This window comes from Microcaecilia unicolor, chromosome 1 (genome assembly GCF_901765095.1).
Source record: "Microcaecilia unicolor chromosome 1, aMicUni1.1, whole genome shotgun sequence".
In the NCBI taxonomy this organism is placed as follows: Eukaryota; Metazoa; Chordata; class Amphibia; order Gymnophiona; family Siphonopidae; genus Microcaecilia; species Microcaecilia unicolor.
In genome coordinates, this window is record NC_044031.1 from 621,631,110 (window position 1) to 621,653,703 (window position 22,594).

The 22,594-nt window shown below is 44.0% G+C and overlaps 1 protein-coding gene across 1 annotated transcript in view; it reads left to right on the plus strand.

The window, feature by feature from the left end:
• The window catches only part of LOC115460298 (microtubule-actin cross-linking factor 1-like), a 116,228-nt gene extending 96,592 nt beyond the window's left edge, over nucleotides 1-19,636 (plus strand). The window contains exons 19-21 of the mRNA XM_030190096.1: nucleotides 10,795-10,970; nucleotides 14,529-14,649; nucleotides 18,080-19,636. Coding sequence (XP_030045956.1) covers nucleotides 10,795-10,970; nucleotides 14,529-14,649; nucleotides 18,080-18,105 — 323 coding nt within the window. The 3' untranslated portion in view covers nucleotides 18,106-19,636. The remainder of the gene's footprint in view (nucleotides 1-10,794; nucleotides 10,971-14,528; nucleotides 14,650-18,079) is intronic.
• The last annotated feature ends 2,958 nt before the right edge of the window (nucleotides 19,637-22,594 follow it).

The following is a 22,594-nucleotide window of genomic DNA, read 5'->3' on the forward strand; positions in this document are numbered from 1 at the left end:
TTGATGGACCTTCGGTCTGTCCCAGTATGGCAATACTTATGTACTTATGTAGTATTTGTTTTGGGGTTATTGGTCTGTGGGGGCCACGGTTACCCCTACAATGTACACCTGGGTGGCCAACTTCCTCCCCCTGTATTCTCCTCTGCTGGGAGGACCTTGGTGCCTCAGCCCCAGTTCTAGCCAGGAGCCTTGAGAGACTTCCTGCACTTAGTTAGCAACAACGGTTTCTTAACAAATAATAATAAATAAATAATAGGAACAAGCAGCTTAAAGGGCACCTTTATTCTGTGAGTGCTGCTGCTCCTTTGCTGTGCGGTGGGTCCTCCATGTCCACCTTCCCTTTTGAGGCAGTTCAAGGAGCATTTGTGCACCGGAGCTCCTCGCGGTTGATAGTGTCTTCCTGATTGCACTAGTGTTGGGCATGTAGATGCCAGGGTCTGGAGACTCCAAGTGCAAGGTACAAGCTTTATGGGAACTCCAAATCAACCAGTTCCACAGGAGTCAGAGAGCTCATCAAAGGATTGCTCTGGTGGCTCTGTTTCCCTCCCAGGAGCTGAGGATGGAGTTTCTTTTTTGGCAGGAACTACCGCCATTGTCAGGCTGTTGTACACCTCAGACCAACCTCCACATTTGAGCCTGGAAAATCCCTCTTAGGGTCGGCTTTGGCTATGGAGTTCAGGCAGGTGTTGGGGCCACAGGTTTTCCTCCAGACTTTATTTGGGCCCTGTACCAAGCTTGGAGGTCATGGAGCCCCAGAGAGGCCTCTTTGCCAGCAAAAGTTGTCTGTCTCTGAACCTTCTCCTGAGCCTCCTAAGAGATCCAGGTTGGACTGGAGAAAGGAGGATATGGAGGACTTTGTTTCCAAACTATCTGAGGAGGATTTCAGTGATAATGAAGGGTAGGGTCTTGCTCTTCTGGATTTTGGGGGAAAGCAATTTCGCCTTGGGGAGGATCCCTCTGTGGTCCATATTTTCCATAGAGAAGAACTCGCAGCACTTATTCTTAAGTTACCTTGGTTCTTAAGTTTGAAGATCAGCCTCTTGTGGAAGGCAACCCTCGAAAGGTGGATCCTTTGGTTAAGGGGATTGGGGCTGTCTAACACATTCTCCATGAATCAAGATTTCTGAGAGACGGTTCATGCTGAGTGGGACTCGCCTTACACACAATGTAAGGTGGTTCAGGCAATGACTAAACTTTACCCTATTCCTCCGGAAGATAGGGGGTCCTTGCAGCCTCCTACTGTGGACACCTTGGTAACGGTGGTCACCAAGAAGACCACTAATCCAGTGGAGTGTGGCAAGGCTCGTAAGACCCTAAAGATAGAAACATGGAGTCTCTGTTGAAGAAGAGTTTTGATCTCTCGGTGCTAGCTCTGCCGGCAGTCTTGTGTGGCAGTCTTGTGGCTAGGATGTGTTTCTATTGGTCAGATAATGTGCTTCATAACCTCTCTGGAGAAAGAGCTTTGGTGGACCAGGAAGTGGTGAAGCCATTTATTTATTTATTTAGATTTTGCTCACGCCTTTTTCAGTAGTAGCTCAAGGTGAGTTACATTCAGGTACACTGGATATTTCTCTGTCCCAGGCGGGCTCACAATCTAAGTTTGTATCTGAGGCAATGGAGGGTTAAGTGACTTGCCCAAGATCACAAGGAGCAGCAGCGGGATTTGAACCGGCCACCTCTGGATTGCAAGATGGATTAGAGATGGACTCTTCCTTCTTGGCTAATGTGCTTTATGATTTTCTTAGGGCTTCAACCAAGAATGTGGCCTCATTTGTTGCTGCCCAGAGGGCTCTTTGGCTTTGTGATTGGGCAGCAGATATGACCTCTAACTCTAAGCTTACCTTTTCGATGCTCCATGCTGTTTGGTGAGGAGCTGGATAAGCTAGTTTAAAGGTTTAGGGGAAGCCATGGATGGAGGAGAGACCCAAGGGAATGGGATGTCTGTTGGCGCAGGGTAGGTTTGAGATGTGCAACGCTATAGGTCATGCGGGTCTGGTGATTTTCAGCGTGGTAGTTTTTTCTAGTAGAATCATTTCTTTCAGGATGGTCATCAGGGAGAACTTGACTCCAGTTCCCTTAATGCAGGTCAGTCCCATTCCTCCCAATGAAGGTGTTCTGGGCCCTCTCCGCTCACTTTGTGAGCAAGGCTGAGTCATTTCTACCAGAGATGGGCCCAGATTACTACAGACAGTGGGGTTCTCGAAATTGTACAGAACAGTTATTCCTTGGAGTTCGAATGTCTTCTGATTTTAGAGTCCTCTTGTCAGGCTTGCTGGAAGATCACTGCCATCAAGGACACTTTGCAGAGACTTCTGTTGCTATGGGTGGTGGTTCCGGTGTCTCAGCAGGAATGCAGTTCCAGCACTTATTCTATCCATTTCATGGTTCCCAAAAAGGAGGTTACCTTTTGTCCCATTCTGGATCTAATGCGGGTGAACAGAGCTTCGAAAGTGCCTCACTTCTGCATGGAGATGCTTTGGTCAGTCATAGTGGCGGTTCAATGCAGTGAGTTTCTCACAACCTTGGATCTCATATTTCTATCTATCAGAACCACCAGCGTTTCTTACATTTTACTGTTTTAGGGCAGCATTTTCAATTGTGCGCGTTCCCCTTCAGTTTGGCTACAGTTCTTTGTATCTTCTCCAAAGTGATGGTAGTGGTGGCCTCAGTGTTGCAGAAGGAGGGCATCCTGGTTCATCCCTATCTGGATGATTGGTTGATTTGGGCCAAGTCCCCTCAGGAGAGTGAGTGGGCACTGCCAGGGTAGTGCAATTGTTGGATCATTTGGGATGGATAGTCAACCCATCCAAGAGTTACCTTTTTCTGATGTAATGCCTCAAATATTTGGGAGTCCACTTCAACACTCGGATAGGGAGAGTATTCCTTCCTCCTTCAAGGATCATAAAGTTGCAGAGTCAAATTTGAAATCTTCTGTCCTTCAGAGCTCTGTGGGCATGCAATTATTTGCAGGTGCTTGGCTGAATTGCGGCTTTGCTAGAAGTAGTACAGTGGGCCAGGGCACACATGCGTCCTCTTCAGCAGGTCCTTCTTTCGTGTTGGTCACCTCAGTGTCAGGACCTGAAAGGGGCAGCATGGTGCAGTCTACAGTGGCTAGTCTCCAACAAATTGGTTCAAAGCACAAATCCGGAAGTCCTGGATTAAACAGTGGTTACCACGAATGCCAGTTTGTCAGGCCCCTTGTCGGGCTAGGGGGCCCACTGCCATGATCAGGTTGCACAGTGCTTCTGATCAGTGGAGGAGGGACAATAGTCCATCAAGTGGCATTGGAGGCCTCAACTCTGGTAGTCTGGGTGGAGGATTTCCTTCTAGAACTGTCAGTGGTGCATGTAGCAGGGGTTGACAGTTAGCAGGCGGATTTCTTGAACAGACACATGCTGGACCCCACAGAATGGAGTCTGGGGTAGGAGGCCTTCAATGTCATACTTCACATGTGGGGACACCTAGTGATGGACTTGATGGTAACAGTGGTCAATTTGAAGGTGGTCCAGCTCTTTAGTTGCAGAAGAGAGCTGCTAGCAGTAGGGATAGATGCATTGATTCAGCCGTGGCCTCGGAAGGTCTCTTGTATGTTTCCCCCTTGACCGCTGATATAATGGGTGATTCTCATAGCTCTGAATTGGCCTCAGCACCAGTGGTATGGAGATCTGATTCATCTGGTGATGGGACTGCCTCTCATGGGAATGAACAGGCTGTTGGTTCAGGATTTAGTTGTCATGTCAGACCAGTCTCCATTCTCACTTATGGCTTGGCTTTTGAGAGGGCACAGTTGCAAAAGAGAGGGTACTCTTCGGGAGTAATCCACTATGCTGAAGTCTCATAATAGATCTATGTCTGGCCTATGTGAGAGTGTGGAGAAGTTTCAAAGCTTGGTGCCAGGAGAAGAGGATTTCTCCTCTTTGGGTGATTTTGCACTTTCTGCAGGGAGGTCTGGAGAAAGGCTTGGCCTTGGCATCACTGAAGGTTCAGATGGTGGCCCTAGTTTGTTTTCAGGGTCCTATTTGGGGTAAGGCCTTGCCTTCTCTCCCTGATGTGGGACACTTCCTTCGAGGGGTGAAGATTCTGTATCCTCCTTGTAGGGCAATCGTTCTGCAGTGAGATCTCAATTTGGCTTTGTTGGCCTTGATCTCTGTGCCCTTTGTGCCTCTGGCAGACTGTACTCTGAAAGATCTCACTCTAAAGGCAGTGTTCCTGGTTGCTATTTCATCCACACACCGAATAGAGTTGCAGGCTCTGTCCTGTAGGGAGCCTTTCCTACAGATGTCGAAAGAGAAGGCGGTGCTACGTTCGATACCCTCCTTTATACCTAAGGTTGTTTCAGTTTTTCATGTGAATCAATCCATTTCTCTTCCTGTCTTGGGAGATCCCAAGGGAGATAAGGACCAGAGGAATCTTTTTCATCTGGATGTGCGGAAAGTATTGTTGATGCACTTGAAGAGAACTTTGGAGTTTGGACCATTTGTTTCTCCTTGTCATTGGGCACAACAAAGGAGCCGCGGCATCCAAGGTGTCTAAAGCCCACTGGCTCAAGGAAAAAATAACATTGGCCTATAGTCTCAAAGGCTGCCCAGTGTCTCAACTGCTTAAGGCATGTTCTACGAGGGGGATGGTGGCTTCTTGAGCCAAAAGCAGTTTGATTCTGCCTCTGGATATTTGCAAGGCAAAAGTCTGGTCATCCATGCATTCCTTTATTGCACAGTATCGGATTGATGTACATGCGAGACAGGACATGGCATTTGGTATGGAAGTGTTTTCTTCAGGCTTATGTGGTTCCTGCCCATAGTTCCTTACTGCTCTGGTACTCTCAAGCATCAGCATCTAGACTGGTCTATAGCGCTGACAAGGAAGGATAAATTAGAACTTACTTGTTAATTTTCTTTCCTTTATGCCCTCCAGACCATTTCAGAACCCACCTGTGAACATTGTTGCGAGTGCCAGAGATGATTTCACAGTCTAAAGTCAGGATATGGAGGCCTTTATTTATACAGCAGAAAATTTGTACATAGTTCAGTTGTATTGCCCTTTCTTATGATTGCTGTTGGATGTGCTTAAAAAAAAAACCAACAGATGTCCATACCTCTCACACACTTTGTAATTTGGGTCGGTGTGTGTATTGGGAAAAAAGCCATTGGCGGGGGGGGAATATTGTTTTTTTGGCCATATGCTTTGTTAGACAAATACTGGTTTGCTGAGGGTTGGTACAGTGCTATTATACAGGTCTCAGAATTCTAGTGTTCTCAGTCTCCATCTGCTGATAGGTGAGTATAACCCAAGCATCAGCGTCTGGACCAGTCTGGAGGGCCTAAAGGAAAGAAAATTAGCAGGTAAACCCTGATTTCTCCTTTCCTTTGGTGCCTCTCCTCACATTTATTTCACATTTGTGGTCTTTGAGCTTCTCATTCTATTGAAAACTGCATTCTTCTGGTACCTCACTGCAGACTTGAATGTTGTGTTACATACTGCAATGCACTCTACGTAAATAGCATCAGATTTGAGCACACAATTGCAGTGCTCTGAAATGCTGGGTCAAATCTCTTCTGTGATTGAGAATTAGCAGTAGGTGGCAATATTATACTGTTCTCTGTGAGTGAAAATTGGCCATGCCTCAGGGTAATGCTTCCAAATGAGCTAATTTTACACATACTATGACAGAAATGACCCTCACTCCTGTTCCAGGGTATGTTACAGATAACTGGTCTCTCAAATTAACTGCTGTTTGCTTTAATCCTTGCATTGCTCCAAAGAGAACCTCCTTCTGGAATAAATAAGGTGTAATACAGACAGGAAACGATATACTGAGATGTGCTCTGTGTGTGTCTGATCATTTTGTATAAAAGGAACCTGCATGAGTTACCCCAGTTTTAAAAGGGAAAGTATGCAAATTATTCCCCTTTTTAAAATTACCACTTGGAAAGTCCCGCACACATTTGCAACAGTTCTCAGGCATGCATGAGTTTGCTGGTTTATTATACGTGTTTTTGCATGTATAGGGTAATTTTGTGAAGTGTGTGTTAACACTTACATACCAAAAGGAAAAATAAGCTAGCAAGAATTTTTAAATAAAAATGTTTTTAGCTTATTTCACACAGATAGTCCAAACAAAACAAAAATCAAAAAGGGTGGAAATGACCAGTCAATCTATACCAAGATATCAGATCAAAAAAAGTTTTATTCCAAACATGAAATCTCAAAAATAAAAGCAGTGCTTAATAATCCAATGTAGGCACAGTCTTGGCAAACTGACTGTACAGTCTACAGATAGACCCTACACGGGCCGTGTTTCAGCAAAACAGCCTTCTTTAGGAGTCCTCAAAAGATTAGTGTATTTGGGTTTTAAAAAGGTTTGGACAAATTCCTGGAGGAAAATTCCATAGTCTGTTATTGAGACAAACATGGAAAAGCAACTGCTTGCCATGATTTGGGTTTCTGCCAGGTACTTGTGACCTGGTTTGGCCACTGTTTGGAAAACAGGATACTGGGCTAGATGAACCATTGGTCTGACCCAGTATGGTTACTCTTATGTTCTTATGTAAACGCACAAACTCCAGTTGGCTGGTAGATTGCATTTCTCTTGCTTATGCCCAGGCTGGTCTGACTCTTGAGGGTCAAGGCTCATAATGTCAGAGCCATCGGTATCCTACATGGGGTTAACCTCTATAGAAGAAATATTGCAAGGCTGCAATGTGGTCTTCAATCCACACGTTCAACATCTCACTATTGCCTTGAGCAAAATACCTAACGCAATGATCAGTTTGAATAGGCAGTTCTGCAGAATTTGTTTGGGTTCTAGAATTCAACTGCACCCTCCTAGGCCCATTTTGTTCTGTTTCAGGCTGCACTCTCACAGTCTGTATATAGTTTCAAGTTGATTAGTATTTTGAACTTCCCATTGCAAGTTCCAATAGTCCTATTATTGTTGTTTTCAGTGAGCATGGTAGCTAGGGATTCCCACATGTGCTGGCCTGCTTGTCCTCGGAGAAAGCACAGATACTTACCTGTAGCAGGTATTCTCCGAGAACAGCAGGCCATTAATTCTTACATACCCTTCCACTTCCCCTTGGAGTTGTTTGTGCATTGCTGTGATACTGTACTGGTGGTCCTGCACTCTCGTGGTGGCCATGAACAGTGGGGATGCTAGAGTGTGGCTCTTAAATATATATGTGATATAAAAGCGTTCTGCCCTGGGCGGCATGGATGATGTCACCCACATGTGAGAATTAATGGCCTGATGTCCTCGGAGAATACTTGCTACAGGTAAGTATCTGCTTTATAGCTATTCTGCATGCTGTTTTAGATTCTTTAATTTGTAATTTTCAATTTGTATTTTGTAATTCTTATTTTTTCATTACTTTGTTTTCTTTAATTTTTTTTTTTAGGACTGCATTTCAATTAAAATTTGTAATCACGATTAATCACGCAAATAAAGGTACGTTATTTATTTAATTTTTTCCCAATTGTAGTTCCTTGTGACTCTGGGCTATGGAGTCACAAGGAAGCTGCAGTAGGAGAAAAATAAATAAAATACCTTTAACTGCTTGATTAATTGCGATTAAAATTTTAATCAAAATTCAACTCTAGTGTGGACAAGCTCCTCGAAGAAAAGTTCATAATCTGTTATTAAGATAGACATGGGGAAAGCCACTACTTATCCCTGGAATCGGTAGCATGGAATCTTGCTACTCTTTGGGATTCCGCCTGGTACCCTATACCCTATACCCAAAACTCCTTCTCCATTCCCTATAGTGACTCCTGCTGGGAAAGGCTGGGACTGCAAGAGCTGTGAAGCAGATTACTGGGCAAGATGGACCTTCAGTCTGACCCAGTATGGCAACTTTTATGTTGTTGTTATGTTGACACCATGCTAACACTTACATGCATAAATGTCCATATACACGTAAAATTGCTGGTATATTAATTTGTGTGCCTAAGGAACGCATAAATGCAAGGGTATAGGTTATAGACCTGTCCATATTCATATAGCTATACGGTTTACTTTAGGACTGCTGTATGTATAGCTGGCATAACCTCCCACGCTCTGCCCCAACTCTGCCTTTCAGGAAGGAACAAACATTTTGCTGTCTTAACTTTATCCGGGTTGTTACATGATTAGCGGACTGAAAGCCAGTTAACTCCCAGCTCCAACCAGACTCTACTCTTGGACCAACCAAGCACTAACTGAATAGTGCCACGGCGGTCTCCTCGGATTTTCAGTGCCATTATCCAGTTTTGTGCTGCTAAAAATCTTGGGATCACTTAAGGAGATGCAGTGAGCCATGGCTGTACCACAAAATACCATACAAAAAAATACTGAGGCATTCTATAATCAGTGACCATGCAAATTGCTGCTGCATTAAAATCGCAGCTCAGTTATAAATGTCACCTTTCCTGTCAGTGCCTGAGCGGTGATTGGCTCAGGCACAAACAGGAAAGTTGACATAAAAAAACAACAAAAAGAACCCATACTGACATCTCCCTCCCTTCCTTGACCCTACAGTCCTTTGTAGAGGCCACCCTCCTTCCCCATTCCAACCTCCACCCACAATTAAAAGATTTCCCTGGTAGTCTAGCGCCCTTCCCCACCCCGGACCCAAACCCGTTTCCTCAGATTAAAAATTTAAACCCATGGTTTCTAGTGGCACCCTCCCACCCATGATCCCTCCCCCCATTCCATCTGGGCCCATACAATGTACTTAACAGGAGATGCAGGAGTAATACCCATTTGCTTCTGCCTCCGGCACCATCTTATATGGCATCAGGCCCTTTATAATGTATCCCCAGGATGCACCATGCAGGGCTAAGTGCACCATTTTTCAGGATGGTGGTGCTGGAGGCAGGAGTGAGTGGGATCACTCCTGCCTCTTCTGTTAGGTACATCGAGTGGGCTTGAGTGGTATAGGAGAGGGATCAGGTGTGGGAAGGTGCCACTAGACAGCAATTTTTTTTTATTTGAGGAAAGGGGTTTGAGTCTCTAGACTACCAGGGAAATGGAAGGAAGGACAACCAGGGAAATCATCTTGTGAACTGTGGTGGTGGTGGTGGGTGTTTGGTTCAGGTTAGGTCGTTGGAGAGGAGAGGGGGGGCTGATGCAGGTATCTGAGGCAGTTGGGTTAGGGTGAGAAAGAGGGTGCCAGTAGATACTCACTCCTCTCAACCAACCCTACTATGGTTCCCCAAACCCTGATGTAAAGATTATCACATTAGTTGCATGGGCAAAGCTTTTTTTATTATTATTTTGCATGCCGCAGGATAGCAAATGCACTGCATTTGCTTTCATTTAAATGCAATTACGGTAGGACCATTACGTCATCTGTGCCTATATAGAATAATCCCAACTTTAAAATTGATAAAAAATAAGTCTCTTGGTCTCAGTGGCAACGTATTGGAATTTGGGCCCTGAAAGATTTGATTCATTTGAGTAGCCAGACATGGAAATCTTTCTCAGATTTGAAAGTGGAATGTTTGCTACCAGATACTCAATTTTATCAATGGCTACAGATTAGCTCCATGTTAAAAAAAAAAAAAAAATTAATTACAAATTCAGCTACTGTCTCAAACCCCAGAGCTTATTGATTTTAATTTGTGGCTTCAACATTCTGGCCATGCTGCTTCCCACACTTATAAATATTTACTAAGTAAATCCCCTACTAAATGTACAGGTTTACGTAAATGTTGGGAGGAAGACATTCAGCAGCCTATTTCAGATAAACTATGGGAGCAGTTATGGAATTCCCTCTTTAGATGCTCTAACTCTTCTTCAACGATACAGTCTTTGTAGTTCTTTATGCGTAGAACTTTGTGGACGCCTTATAGGATGCATGTTATTGTTCCCTCTAACTCTAGCTTATGTTGGTCTTGTCAATCTCAAATAGGTAAGCACCTTATATTTGACTGTGTGTGAATTCAAGATTATTGGAAAGAAATTTGGTCACAACTGGTAGACATTTTCCACCTTCCTGACTCAATAACTTTTAAATTTGTGATACTTAAAGATCAGTGCTTTAAAAGCTTACTGAATCCCAATCAACGTATCCTTGTTAACACCATGATATCTTTAGCTCTGAAAGTAAACTTTTCGCATTGGAAGTCCTTATATCAAGTCACTTACCAAGAATGGTGGAACTTATTGTTTCAGACTTATAAATACGAAACATACCTTGCAAAGAAATCATTTCGTATTGCCTTGTATAGGGAAAAATGGCTTCCACTTGTATCTTATTTTAACGATATAAAGTGATGATTACTAAACTTGGTGTATCTTATGGCTTATGCATGCTTCATGTTCTGTTGTTTATCCTCCTTTTTTTCTTTCCTCTTCCTCTCCTCCTTTTTCCTTCCCTCCTTTCTCTATCCTAATTTTGGAATTGTTTCCTGTTTCTTGACTGTGAGCTCCTACTTTGCCTTGTATTGTAAATTGTTGCTTGTCATTAGGTTGCCAGCTCAAAGGTATTGAAAATCAATAAAAGAAAGTAAACTTTAAAAAAAATGCAATTACGGTAGGGTTTTCATGCTGAAACCCTATCTGCATTGCTATCCCATGCTAAAACTGAGTTAAACCCATGGTAACCATGTGGGAAGCTTTCTTCATCAGCTCCTCAGTAAGCCAGAAATAACTGGGTAGGAGGTTCTCTTACCTGGTTATCTCCTGCTGAATATTGGTCCCGTGGTCTTCAAATGCTGTGGCTGGCATTTAAAAATAATGCTAACTGCCTGGAATAAATATTGACCGATATACATGTCAAGCTGATTGATTGAAGTCTGTGTTCTGTCTCTGAACAGTGAAAGGAAGAACCAACCTGAAGATTAATGAGAAATACCTGTCCCCTGAATCCTTTGCCAGAACAACACTGAGAGGTGCTGGTAACCAGCCCAAAGTGATGCCTCCCAGCAGGTCCAGCTCCAGCCTAAGTCTGTATAGCAGTGCCTCAGCCCCCAGCAGTCCCTTGCCCATGAAGGTGAGCATCAGAGGGGTGGGATTAAGAGACAGCATTTAAAAGGGGAGAGTAAGGTGGACCCCAAGGAAGCATTCTGGAAACATTTCCCCTAGGACTTATTTTTATCACTGATAATTAAGAGGGTCCCTCTGTCTCTGACATTCTAATGCAGACTAACAGATGTCTGTAATAGCCCTAATGTTTGCCCTGTCTGAGGGAGTCTTTTACTAAAGATTAGCTAGAGTTATCTGCAGTAGGGTCCATAGGAATAAAATGGGCTCTTTTGCAGATAACTCAAGCTAATCTTTAGTAAAAGACCCCCTTAGTAACAAGTGCAATATTTATACGCCAGTTGCAGCTTTTAAAAATATACAGTGCTGAATATCTGGATATGGTGGCAAACTACCACCGTTACCTAGATAGTGCCAATAGTGCCATTATCTGGAGAACTATCCAAATAACTTAGGACAGAATTTTTGCTGAATACTGGCTCTGATTATCATTGGTCTTCAGATACAACCAGCTCCACCCAGACAGTGCTCCCAAACTGCCCTTACGGTGTACAGACATTTCACATCACATAGCAGTTCCATCATGCAGCAGTTCATCACCATCCGCCTTATTTTCAAAAGAGAAAGACGCCCATATTTCGACCCAAATCGGGAGATGGGCGTCTTTCTCCCGTGGGCGCCCAAATCGGTATAATCGAAAGCCGATTTTGGGCGTCTTCAACTGCAATCTGTTGCGGAAACGGCCAAAGTTGACGGGGGCGTCTCGGAGGCGTGGTGAAGGCGGGACTGGGGCGTGGTTATCGGCCGAGGAGAGATGGGCGTCCTCGGCCAATAATCGAAAAAAGAAAGGCGTTTTTAGCGAGAAGTTGGGTCCCTTTTTTTGGACCCTTTTTTCCCCCAAACAAGTCCCAAAAAAGTGCCCTAAATGACCAGATGACCACCGGAGGGAATCGGGGATGACCACCCCTGACTCCCCCAGTGGTCACTAACCCCCTCCCACCCAAAAAAAAACAACTTAAAAAATTTTTTTTTGCAGCTTGTATGCCAGTCTCAAATGTCATACCCAGCTCCATCACAGCAGTATGCAGGTCCCTGGAGCAGTTGTTAGTGGGTGCAGTGGACGTCAGCCAGGTGGACCCAGGCCCACCCCCTCTACCTGTTACACTTGTGGTGGTAAATGGGAGCCCTCCAAACCGCCCCCAAAACCCACTGTACCCACATCTAGGTGCCCCCCTTCAGCCATAAGTGCTATGGTAATGGTGTAGAGTTGTGGGCAGTGGGTTTTGGGGGGGGGGGATTTGGGGGACAGCACCCAAGGGAAGGGAGCTATGGACTTCAGAGGTAGTTAACTTTTTTTTACTTGTTACAAGTGCCCCCTACGGTGCCCGGTTGGTGTCCTGGCATGTCAGGGAGACCCGTGCACTACGAATCCTGGCCCCTCCCACGACCCAATGCCTTGGATTTGTTCATTTTTGAGCTGGGCGCTTTCGGTTTCCATTATCGCTGAAAAATGATACCGCTCAGCTCAAATCCGCACAAATCCGATGCATTTGGCTGGCACAAACCGTATTATCGGAACAAAGATGGACGCCCATTTTTTTTTTGAAAATACAGTTTGTCCCGCCCCTTCACGTACCCGTTCTTGGAGATAGACACCCATGGAGATGGGCATTCGCGTTCGATTATGCCCCTCCACGTCACTTCACGCAGCAATTCATTACCAACAGTTCATCTCTGAGCCACTTCATCACACGACAGTTCATCACCACATCGGTTCATCACACAGTAGTTCATCACCAACAGTTCATCACCAATCCACTTCATCATACAACAGTTCATCACCACATCACGTAATCACATAGCAGTTAATTACCAACAATTCATCACCGAGCCACTTCCTCATGTGACTGTTCATCACCATGTCACTTGCATAACAAAGATCCTTCATGTTACAGTGCTCAGTTTTATTCATGTAACCCTAGGGGGAATTATTTTAGGTCTTTTATGCGCATAAAACAGTGTTTGTGCTTTTGAAAAATCCTTATAACATTACCCCTAAGATAATAATTCTTGAAGGAAGCTCCTAGGTTTAGGTAGAAGAATGCCATTCTATGTCTAAGTATGAGCCTCACAAAACATTGTGTGCAAGAAGTTTTTGAAAGGCGCAAAAGAACAGGTGCCAATGTATGTTGGCACTTCCGGTTTCCTCTGGACATGCACACAAAGAAGTTGCGATTACTGGCACGCTCCCCCAAATTGCCACAAGTTTTCTACACTTGCGTGATGAAGTGACATGGTGACAAACTGATGCATAACGATCAGTTTGTCACCATGTCACTTCATCATGCAACAGTTCATCACCGAGCCATTTCTTCGCCACATCACTTTATCACTGAGCCGCTTCATCACACAGCAGTTCATCACCATGTCACTTCATCTCCAAGCCACTTCGTTACCACGTCACTTCATCCTGCAGCAGTTCATCACTGACTCAGATAAAAAACCTGGCTTTTCATCACACGACACTTCATCACCCCGGACATTTTTTCACCTGAAGGTTTCATCACATGGTTGATGAACTGCTGCAACCATATTCAAACTAAATTTATTCAAATTATATGTGTAGAAAACTTGTGGCAATTTGGGGGAGCGTGCCAGTAATCGCAACTTCTTTGTGTGCATGTCCAGAGGAAACCGGAAGTGCCAACATACATTGGCACCTGTTCTTTTGCGCCTTTCAAAAACTTCTTGCACAGATCCCGAGGTGAGGGGGCACATTTGAACCTCCCCCCCCCCAGTGCTGCCACCCCGCCCCGCCATTTTTAACCCCCCCCCTGCCATTTTTGACCACTCCTGCCGCCACCACCACCTTTGACCATGCCGGCGACAACCCTTTCGACTACCTCTTCCCGCTGCCACCAACCCACCACCGCTGTTGGGTACCTTTGCTGGCAGGGGTCCCCAACCCCCACCAGCAGAAGCCCTCTTCTCTGGCGCGGCCGCATTGCTGATCTGCAAGGGCAGGCTTCTGTTTCTGTGAGTCTGACGTCCTCCACGTCAGACTCACAGAAACAGAAGCCTGCCCTTGCAGATCAGCAACGCGGCTGCGCTGGAGGACCTCAGCTGGCGGGGGTTGGGGACCCCCGCCAGCAAAGGTACCTGACAGCGGCGGCAGGGGAGGGTTGGCAGCGGGAGGGGGAGATCGAAGGGGTTGGCGACAGGGGGGGCAGGGTCAAATCTACGGGGGCCCATGCCCCCGTGGCCCCATGTAGCTACGCCCCTGATTCAGCTTAACTGGACAGTGCCATAGAAATTGCCTGTTTAGCACCTAAACCGGAACTGGCTACTTTGTGGGTGATCCATGAGCAGAAGTCAGCACTTAAGACGGTTGCCTTGTATTTGGTAGCGGGGTGACAGAGAGATGGAGGGACAACTTATCATTGTCCATGTGTTAGTAAGAGGGGGTCACCCTGTTTCCCTAATACCGGCCCTGACTTAGTAATGGGGTATGTTTGTCTCGCCTTTTCACTGGCCTGTGATAGTAACAGAGCATCTCCCTGTCTCTCAGCCTGTGCTGCGTCGGACACGCTCCGGTGATCGCTGCTCCAGATCCAGGTACTCTTTAACCTCAGATACAGGAGAAGTGAAGCTTACAGTACCAGACACTGGAGGGACTAAAGCAACGTCAGGTACGAATCAGACCCTGGAGAGGCAAAACTTTGGAAATCTGTGACAAAGTGGTTCTGTAGAATTAGTGACCGTGTGCAGCAGCAACTTATTCCTGAACATTAATCAGCTTACGGTGACAGACGCTAGAGTAAATGAGCCCCATTATGTAATGTTACAACAACTGATACTTTTATTAAATTATGACACTATTCTTTATAGCAGTTTCCCAAGTCCAGTCCTGGAGTACCCCTTGCCAGTCAGGTTTTCAGGATATCCACAATGAATATGCATGAAAGAGATTTGCATATAATGGAGACAGTGTATGCAAATCAAGTTCATCCGTTTTCATTGTGGATATCCTGAAAACCTGACCGGCAAAGGGTACTCCAGGACTGGACTTGGGAAACACTGCTTTAGAGTGACTCATGCTGGAGAGACTGGAACTGCAGGAGCTGTGAACTCCCCCTCCCCCCCCCCCCCCCCCCCCCCCCCCATACCCAGTGCTTTTGTATCATCATTCGCTACAGTGACTCCTTCTGGGAGAGGCTGGAATTGCAGGAGTTGTGAGCTCCCCTTCACATCCAGCACTCCTGCAGCATTTTCTACAGTGACTCTTGCTGGGACTGCAGGAAATATGAGCTCTCCACACCCAGTACTCCTGAACCATTCCCTACAGTAGGGGTCCTCAAATCCAGTCCTCAAGGTCCACACCCCAGCCTGGTTTTCAGGATTTTCACAATGAATAAGTGTCATCTGGTCATTTAGGGCAACTTTTTGTGTCTTATTCGTTAAACAACAAGTCTAGACCATAACGTTGAAGTTTTCACCACAGACATTTTGATTTTGTTCCATTATGGCTACAAAACGTTCAAGTGTTAGGCACACCCTAATCTTGCCTTTGAAATGCCCCAACACGCCCCCTTGTGACTTGGACGCATTGCAGACGAATGCGTAGAGAGACTTCTGAAAAACAGGTTTTGAAAATACTGGTTTGGCCATTTTGAGAAGAAATCCGTCCAAGTGGTGCTTTATGACACCTTTTGGACGTTTTTCTCTTTTGAAAATGAGCCTAATAGGAACCTGTGTAACTTTGCGAGACTAAGTTCTTTGAAAATGAGTCTCCACATCACTGGAACTACAATCAACCATGAGCTTTATTTAACACATCAAATCAACTCACTACCCCTAAAGCCTGTTATTTGACTATCCGAGTTGAAATAAACCATTTACAGTGTGGTGTATGTCAGAGTGTGTGGACTGCTTTATTGACTGAGCAAAGTGTGACAAGTGAATAGACCATCAGCTGGCTCTCCAGCTTTGCTAGCCCCAGCTCTGCCCTCAGCCAGTCCAAATATAAATACATTTGTTAATGCAGAGGAAGACTGAAGTTCTTGAGAACTTTGAATGTTGTTTGAATGTATGTTTTATGAATTTCCATAAATTGCCAGTCCTGTCATCACTGGATGCACTCAAGAAATACTTTAATGAAGTGTTTCAAGTTCCAATGGAATCAATGCCTTGTATCACCAGAGCGCACTATGTTAACTGGACCAATACAGTTGAAAAAGGGTCCAATATCATCAGATAGCTTAAATCTCTCTGGATTTCTAGAGAGTTCTGGAGAAGTGGTGACCATGGCAATCCTTATTGCAACTTTGTCTTGGAACATGATTGATCATGGATCCTTAGGATATATTTTCAATGTATAGCTAAATCTTTTCTGAGTCACAATGTTTTAGTTTTTTCTGACTTCTCCAGAGCAATGCAATTGAGATGTAAGGCCTTTTTGGCCTATAAATCATTTTCCTACAATTTTCGTGAAAGTGTCATGTAAAGTTTGAGGGTAATTTTTTTCTCAGATCTGGACCATTTCAGGAATTTTCTGGATACAAGGTCTCCACTTGTCCCAATAGCTATCTCTTCCCCTGTAATGGCAGTAAGATCAGATGTGTAAATATACCTCGCTGTATTTTCTAACTGAAGTTCCATTTGAAATAATTTTCCTTATTTTGTTTTCCTGACTTGTTTTCCCTTGTGCCCCTCCCCTATTTTCCTTATTTTTCTTCTTTAATATGGTTTATATATCTTTCACTGAACTTATTAGATCATATTATATCATTTTTCTTCTATGCTTGTCCTATGTTGGTGAATTGTATTTTCACTCTCAAGTTTGATACTTAATGTATTAAGCACAATTAAAAAAAAAAGAGTGTGAAACTGTCCATTTTCTTAGTGTTCACTCTCTTAGGTCCTCTGATCATACTATTAAAGCACTTTCATTGCTCTTCAAAGAGGCTGTATGTGTTTGTGGTATAATCGTGACTTAAAATGGTCTTTTAAACAACAGATTGGGGCTGCTGTAAAGTCATCTTTTTGTGCTTTACATCGTATTCAAGCAGTTAAATTTTGCTTGCCCTTTTCTATGATTTGATCAGTTTTATTAGCTTTAGTAAATTCAAAAATTGATTACTGCAATGCCTTATATAAAATGGACTTCCACAATACTCAGTTAAGTGTCTTCAAATGATTCAAGCTACTGTAGTTAAGTTGTGACATAAGGGCCAGAGATATCATGTTTCTCCTTTTTGAGAGAGTCTTTTACTGAGCCACGGTAGCATTTTTAGCTTGCAGTAGAAATCAGCTGGCGGTAAACTCCGAAATGCCCATTATATTCCTATGGGCGTCTCAGCGTTTACCGCCAGCTGCTTTCTACTGTGAGCTAAAAACACTACCACGGCTTAGTAAAAGACCCCCTGAGAGGAGAGCGTAGGCTGCCCGTTTCAGTTCATACCAACTGTAAATTACTTATGCTCATACAGAAATGATTACTTAGCTAATCATTTGATCCCATATACTCCCACTCCCTTCCTCTATTCATCGCATTCTCCCCTCTCTGTCTTGTACATACTGCAATACAACTGAGGATTCAGCCCTTTGTCATTTAGATCCTTCTGTATTGATTTCACTACCATTAGACCTTCACCTTGAATCTTCACACAAAAACTTTTAAAAGGCAGTGAAAACTTGTCTTTTAAATCAAGTTTTTAGTTGATTCTCTTATTTATTTTACTTTCTTTCTGACTCCTGTGTTTGTTCCTCTTCCCCTCTTACTTATTTTTAAGCCTGAGTGACGTTTCCTTTGTTTGTTTCCCTTCTCCTTTCTTTCCTGTTAATTTCCCTTATGTTACTTTTTTCCTTATTTGATCCTTGTGATTTTGTTTTTTATGGTAAACTCCCTTGATGTGCTTGCATGATTGGCAGTATAGGAAGATCATGTAAATTAAATAAATAGACAATGGGGTGACTGGGAATGTACCTAGAACAGCTTGACGTTTGAAACAAGCATTAACTTCTGTCAAACGAGGGACATAGAAAAAAACCCTAGAAACAGAATTTTATTTACTCAGTCTGTTAGGCAGCAGAATTATAAATTCTTCTTTGTGTTTACAGAAAATGCTGAAGATCCTCCAACATGACCCTAGTCTCCTTGGACCTCTGAGGAATGACCATCCTGTTTTGGCAAAAGCAGGCACTGCCGAAATGCATACGCACACATGCATGAACACACACACACACACACACTAGCCGATCACAGCAGGGATTTGACACCTAGCCTTGGCCAAAACTTGTTTGGATGCAGCAGGACTTGGGGCAGTATGGCAGTCAGCGGCTTCAGATCAATCTCAGAATGGACAGGCAGCCCCCAGGTTTTATCCACTACTGTGGTCTAGCGGTCATGTCCTTCCACAACAGAGAATGGGGACCAGAAAGAGAAGGAACGAGGATGTGAGAGAAGAAAGGATGAGTAAGAAGAAGGGATCAAAGGAATTAAAGGGAACAGAATGAAAGGGCGTAGAGATGTGCATTCTTTAATGTGTATTTGGTTTGTTAGTGTGCTTTAAAAATTTTGTTCACCCTACTTTGATTTAATGTGCGTTAACCTACAAATTAATAAGCATTAAGTCAATTACATGTGTTAGTAAGTTTTACATGTGTAAAAATGTTTTTTCTTTAAACATATAATATGAACCAAAAAAAGTTTGAAAATTGAGGAAAAGGCCAAATGAACTGAATTATTTTTCCCTGTGCACATACCTAAAAGAAAAGGCATGGGAGAGTCACATCAAGGAAAATTCCAGAATTTCAGACTCTTCAAACGTCAAATGCGCTAGCAATGGATACAGAAGAATATAAGTGTATATGCATGTGTTAATGTATGTGCTTGCATGCATGCATGTGTGTGCATGCATTCGAGTGAGGTTACTGTATGACTCCTGCACCTGCCACGGCACAGTTGCATTTTTCTCGTGAATGAGGGATTTCCACATTCAGTTCTTGGTTTTCTGTGTCTGACTTCGTTCTTTCTGAGATTTCCCTCACATCTCAGTCCATAGCCATAGGAGATTGCCATGATGGCTAGTATGAATGCCTGAAGTCAGCAGTGTCACAACCTCCCCCCACCCCCGGTCACTCTTCCCCGATGAAAGTTCTGTAATTTCTGTTGTTGCATCTACTCAGAACTACGATTTGGTAGCCCAGACAATATCCACACCCAGCATTCTCTGCTGAGACTATTGGAGCATCAGCACTGGGGTGGATAATGGGATCTAGACCCAGCCACCAGGCACTGTCCTTAAAGATGATCATAACTCCCTCTCCCCTGCCTCCACAGAATTTCCAGCCAACTCAGGATGCAGAAGACCCAACTCAAGGGCTCTTCCAGTTATCTTTAACAGTGTAAAAATGCAAATTAGCATCTAATATGAACAAACACCTGTATCTCTAGCAATAGACACTAAGAACATAAGAATAGCCCTACTGGATCAGACCAGTGGTCAATCTAGCCCAGTATCCTGCTTCGAACAGTGACCAATCCAGGTCACAAGTATCTGGCAGAAACCCAAGTAGTAGCAACACTCTCACCAAGCTAGGACTATTAGCGGCTAGCCATATTGTAGGCGTGCACAGCTAACCTCCCCTCTCCAGCCTGTATTTAACCAACCTGAGTATAGCAGAATGGTACTAATAAACATTTATAAAGTGCTTTGTATAATAAACCTTAGCTTTTTATAATCAATATGTGCAGATGCATCTTCTTTCACAGATACATGGAAAATGCCAGCAGATATGGACCATGTGTCCCACTGAGTCTTCCTTCTGTTAATCAATCCCATCTACCATGTTCTCTAGTGCTATTAAGATGTACACAGCAGTGTATAGATAGCCAATCCCTGCTTTGTGGAGCTTGCAGTCTAGTCAAGGCACCAATGCAGAACAAACTAGAGGTTCTGGAACATGTTTATCCAGTGCATTTTTTCTAGTGAAAAAGGTGCTGGTACTCTAATGCCAGGCCATCCTTCAGGGGTGGGGTGATCACTGGGAGACCCACCCCATAGCAGCCAGGCCCCCTGCAACCAGTCACAAAATCTATGAGAAGGCAGAATTGATGTGTGGAGCCTGAGCTCTTTCATTAAAACTTGAGGACCATGGGTCAATTTTAGCAGACAATGGAAAAGGTGCCGGTACTCAATACCCCCAAGTACCCCCTCAAAAAAAGCCCTGTGTTTATCTATTAAAGCAAACTGATTAGAATCTGTGCAGTAACGGAGCTTTCCCTCACCCTTCCTCTCTTTCCCCTCCCCCTGCCTCTAAAGACCCTTTGTGTTTCTTTCATGCACAATTGAATTCTGCCACTGCTTTGGTACCTGTGACCTCCACTTGAAGAGTGTCCTGAATACAATATCCAACCCAAGGTTTCAGCCCCTCCCCCTTTCCGCAGCTGGTGAGGGCTGATAATGAATTGCTCTGCTCTACTCCGTTTGGGAACACTTTCAGCTCAACTTTTATGGTGACTAATGAGATACTCTGCTTTCCTGCATAGAAAGTGGTTGTTCCTACAACTCGCAGCAGGCTTGGCTTCCACACAGCCTGTGTAGGTAGCTCTCTTTGGGTCTTACTCTCTACTGCCCTTCCCCCAGGGTTTCTTCTAATGTTAGAAACATGGTTTCCAGGAACAAGACAATGAGGCTTCTAAAGTAAGAGTTTGTACTAGTTCCCCCCTACCACCACCACCACCACCATCTTTTCCTGAGGATCATTAATCCATGCTAGGTTTTCTTGCCTGCTCAGCCTTCTTTTCTGTGTACCCATGAACCATGACTGATTTAGCCAATCATAGGAAACAGTGCCATCCATTGGTAGAGCGGTATCATGCAACTCAAGTTAAATGGAGTGGTTGCTGCATTCCCTTTTCACAGTAGTAGAAGATACTGAGGAGTGCACGTTGGAACTGTATGTTGAGGACTGTCCATGAAGCAGAACCTTGGTTCAAAACATTGTACTAAGTTACACAATAGCGTGAATAATGGACAAGAGAGTGGATAACATTATAGATGCCCAGTTTGGTGGACATAACCCAAGAATATCTGGTTTGATTGGTGTGGTTTAAAGGATACATATGGATCAAAGACAGGGTGATTGACATAATGGCACAACATTATGAGCTAAGTATTTTTATTTTACTTTATTATTAATATTTTTAACGGAACTAAACAAAACAGTGCAACCCAACAATATATCAAAATCTCATCTTCTCACTGGGCCCCACTAAATGCCAATGAAAACAGAAAGGTCTTTAATTTTTTTCAAACAACATCTAATCCTGTTCTCACTGCATTTTCTGGAAGCAAATTCCAAAGGGAAGAGCCATTCACTATGAATGTAGGAGCTCAATTACGGAAGCCGTAGGCATCGCCCATGGTCCTGATATCAAATCATTAGGTGATAATTGTGACAACAATAAACCCAGCAGAATCTTAAAAACCAGACACAGACACGTGAATTGAAGGCAGGACTTCACTGGCAAACAGTGAATATCCATCAAAACTGGAGTACTAGGGCCAAATTTCTGCCTTCCACTAGTAAGATGAGCAGCCGTGTTCTGTGCCAGTAGTAAGGGGCTGTATAACTACACCAGAAGACCCTTGTTCAACATATTACAGTGGTCCAAGACAGGTAGAATACATGCTAGAACCAGAGCCCTAAAAGTCAGGGTCTCCAGAAAAGTTTTCAATCTACCAACCAAGCATCACTTAAAAAACAATCCTTCACCTCCCCCCCCCCCCCCCCTTGCAACCTGCGGGCACATACTAAGAGCAGAATCTAAAATCATCCCAAGATAATTAATCTCTCTTTATCCCTTAATAATTGATCCAGAAGGGGGTCACTATACACAATTAAAGCCTCAGTGTTCTGCCAATTAATCGCATCTCATTTCCCGATAACCTTTTTAGTATAGCTTCAAAAGTCCTAAAGACCACACATCATCAACCTGAAAGGACATAAACAATAAAATATCATCGGATTCGATATTCATCCAGCAGTGGTTAGCATTTTTCTGCCCGCCTCTGGCGTTATCCCTGGAAATTCAATGCTAAGCATGTCCAGGCTCCTGTATTGAATTTCCAGGGGTGGCAAAAACATAGCCAATTCCATATCATCAAGCTGATCAATCCATAGACTGGTGGGTTGTGTCCATCTACCAGCAGGTGGAGATAGAGAGCAAACTTTTGCCTCCCTATATGTGGTCATGTGCTGCCGGAAACTCCTCAGTATGTTCTCTATCTCAGCAGGTGGTGGTCACACACAGCAGCAGCTCTGGCTAGGCCTCCAAGCCTAATTTTTAGGTTTTGTTGAGTGCCTGGGGTTGAGGGCTCTTTTGAGCAAGTGCAAACCTGGTGGTGCCAGGTCCCTCCTTTTCTCCCCCCTCCCGCTGGCTCCGTTAAAAAAAAAAAAAAAAAAAATTTTGAACGTCCTTAATGGCGTTTATTTCGACGTTTATTTAAGCGTCTATTGCAGCTACTCACTGGGACACCAGGTCGTTACAACTCGGAGCGGACAGCAGGTAATTTTTACCTTTTTATAGCGGGCAGGGGGTTCCCCGATTCTTCTCCTCGTGGCATATGG